The sequence below is a fragment of the Myotis brandtii genome, unplaced genomic scaffold (assembly GCF_000412655.1).
Source record: "Myotis brandtii unplaced genomic scaffold, ASM41265v1 scaffold130, whole genome shotgun sequence".
In the NCBI taxonomy this organism is placed as follows: Eukaryota; Metazoa; Chordata; class Mammalia; order Chiroptera; family Vespertilionidae; genus Myotis; species Myotis brandtii.
In genome coordinates, this window is record NW_005354596.1 from 72669 (window position 1) to 74489 (window position 1821).

The following is a 1821-nucleotide window of genomic DNA, read 5'->3' on the forward strand; positions in this document are numbered from 1 at the left end:
CTTCCCCCCACCAGTGCTGCTCCTCCCTGAGGTAGGGCCTCAGGATCAAGGAACCTACAGCTGTGTGGCCACCCACCCCAGCCATGGGCCCCAGGAGAGCCGCGCTGTCAGCATCAGCATCATCGGTGAGACCTCTCCCCACCCACACCCCAGGGGCCTGTGCAGGCTCCAGTTACCTACCCCATTCTGGCACTGTCCCCAAGAGCCACCCCACTCCACCCTCAGTGCACCCACACCCAGGCCTCGGCTACGCCCCCAAGAGAGCAGCCCAGCCTGTCCCCTCCCGACTCTGAGCTAAAAAAAGGAAACACTCCCAGAGCCCTCCCAGCCTGACGCCTTCCTTTCTGACTTGCTCTGACTTTGTTTCCAGAAACAGGCGAGGAGGGGCCAACTGCAGGTGAGGGCTGGAGCAGGTCAGAGGAGCAGACACACCCCAATGTGAGTGGGGGACCCTCAACAAGAAAGGAGGGTGGGGCTGGGCCCTCAACCTCCCCTTTCCCTACAGGCTCCGTGGGAGGGCCTGGGCTGGGAACTATAGCCCTGGCCCTGGGGATCCTGGGAGGCCTGGGGGCAGCCGCCCTGCTCATTGGGGCCATCGTGTGGCAAAGGCGCCGCCGCCGAGGAGAGGAGAGGTGAGTGGAGGAAGCTGGACACCTGGTCTTGGGCTTCCAGGCAGCCAGGAGAGGGGTGGGGGAAGTGCAGGGCCACGTGCAGAGCGCTCCCCACGCCTCCTCCCCAGGAAGGCCCCAGAAAACCAGGAGGAGGAGGAGGAGCGGGCAGAGCTCCATCAGTCCCAGGAGCCCGATGCAGCCGAGAGCAGTGCAGGAGGGCCTTGAGGGGCCCCTGGCCACCCCATCCCTCAGCTCCCTTTTCTTTTCCCTACACTGTTTTGGCCCCAGACCATTTCTCCCTTGTATAACCTCTACTCACCTCGCCTAACTCCCTTTCACAACCAGAGCCTCCCACAAATAGCGATGAGTAAACACCTGACATAACCTTGCTCCCTTTGCTCTTGTGTGTGTGTGTGTGTGTGAGTGAGACACCCTCACTCCCTACAGCCCTGAGGACGTCCCCACACCACACCAACACCCACTCAAAGTGGGGGATGTTCCGGAAGGGGAGAAAGGGGAGGAAGGCCAAAGGTGGGCAGAGTTCCCATCAATACATCTCAACTTGTTTATTGAGTTTGTGATAAAGGAGTCAGTGAGGAGAAGGGAGCATTTAGTCAGAACCCACAGTAGGTACTGGGGAGAGAAAATTAAATTAAATCAAGGGAGAAGTCAGGGAGAGTCAGAGGGAGCCTTGCCCACCTTTCAAAATCAAATCAAGAAATGGGGGGAACGCACAGGATGAGGAAAGAGAAACAGACCTTCTCTTCAGCCCCCTCCTCTCCCAGCGCTGGGAGGCGCTGCTGCGGAGTGAGTGCGAGTGTGTGCGCCGTCAGAGGATGCGTCTCCGTCCTGTGGCCCCGTGCGCACATGCACGCCTCCCACACCCGCCCGGAGAGTGGCCAGCAGAAGTGGAGGGGCTGGGGGAGGGCCCAGGAGTGAGGAAGGGTCAGCAGGGACCCCCAATACTGATTCTCCTCTGGCTGGAGGTGGGCAGAAAGGAGACATGGCTCAAATACTGAGTAGCCAGAAAAAGAAGAAAATGGCGAGAAACAGGAAGAGGGAGTCCTGCCAGCTGGAGGCCGGGTGACCCTGTCCCAGATCCACACCTGGAGGAGAAAGGAAAGCTGTGGCAGAAGCATCCACTCTGGGGCCAGGAGGGGCTTGAGGGGATGCGGGGGGGGGGGGGGGGCCCCGGGAGGGGGGGGGGGGA

At 60.8% G+C, this 1821-nt stretch overlaps 2 protein-coding genes across 3 annotated transcripts in view; one reads left to right on the top strand and one right to left on the bottom strand.

The window, feature by feature from the left end:
* The window catches only part of AGER (advanced glycosylation end product-specific receptor), a 3803-nt gene extending 2166 nt beyond the window's left edge, over positions 1–1637 (top strand). Inside the window, exons 8-11 of one of the 2 annotated variants that reach the window (XM_014534460.1) lie at positions 1–125; positions 371–397; positions 506–632; positions 740–1637. The exon at positions 1–125 is cut by the window's left edge and continues 6 nt beyond it. In XM_014534460.1, the coding sequence (XP_014389946.1) occupies positions 1–125; positions 371–397; positions 506–632; positions 740–836 (376 nt within the window). In that variant the 3' untranslated portion in view covers positions 837–1637. Of the gene's footprint in view, positions 126–370; positions 486–505; positions 633–739 lie in introns of those variants that run through there. The other variant, XM_014534461.1, reaches the window with a different exon arrangement.
* RNF5 (ring finger protein 5, E3 ubiquitin protein ligase) overlaps positions 1163–1821 on the bottom strand; it is a 3666-nt gene continuing 3007 nt past the window's right edge. Inside the window, exon 6 of the mRNA XM_005859841.2 lies at positions 1163–1717. Within this exon, the coding sequence (XP_005859903.1) occupies positions 1620–1717 (98 nt within the window). The 3' untranslated portion in view covers positions 1163–1619. The remainder of the gene's footprint in view (positions 1718–1821) is intronic.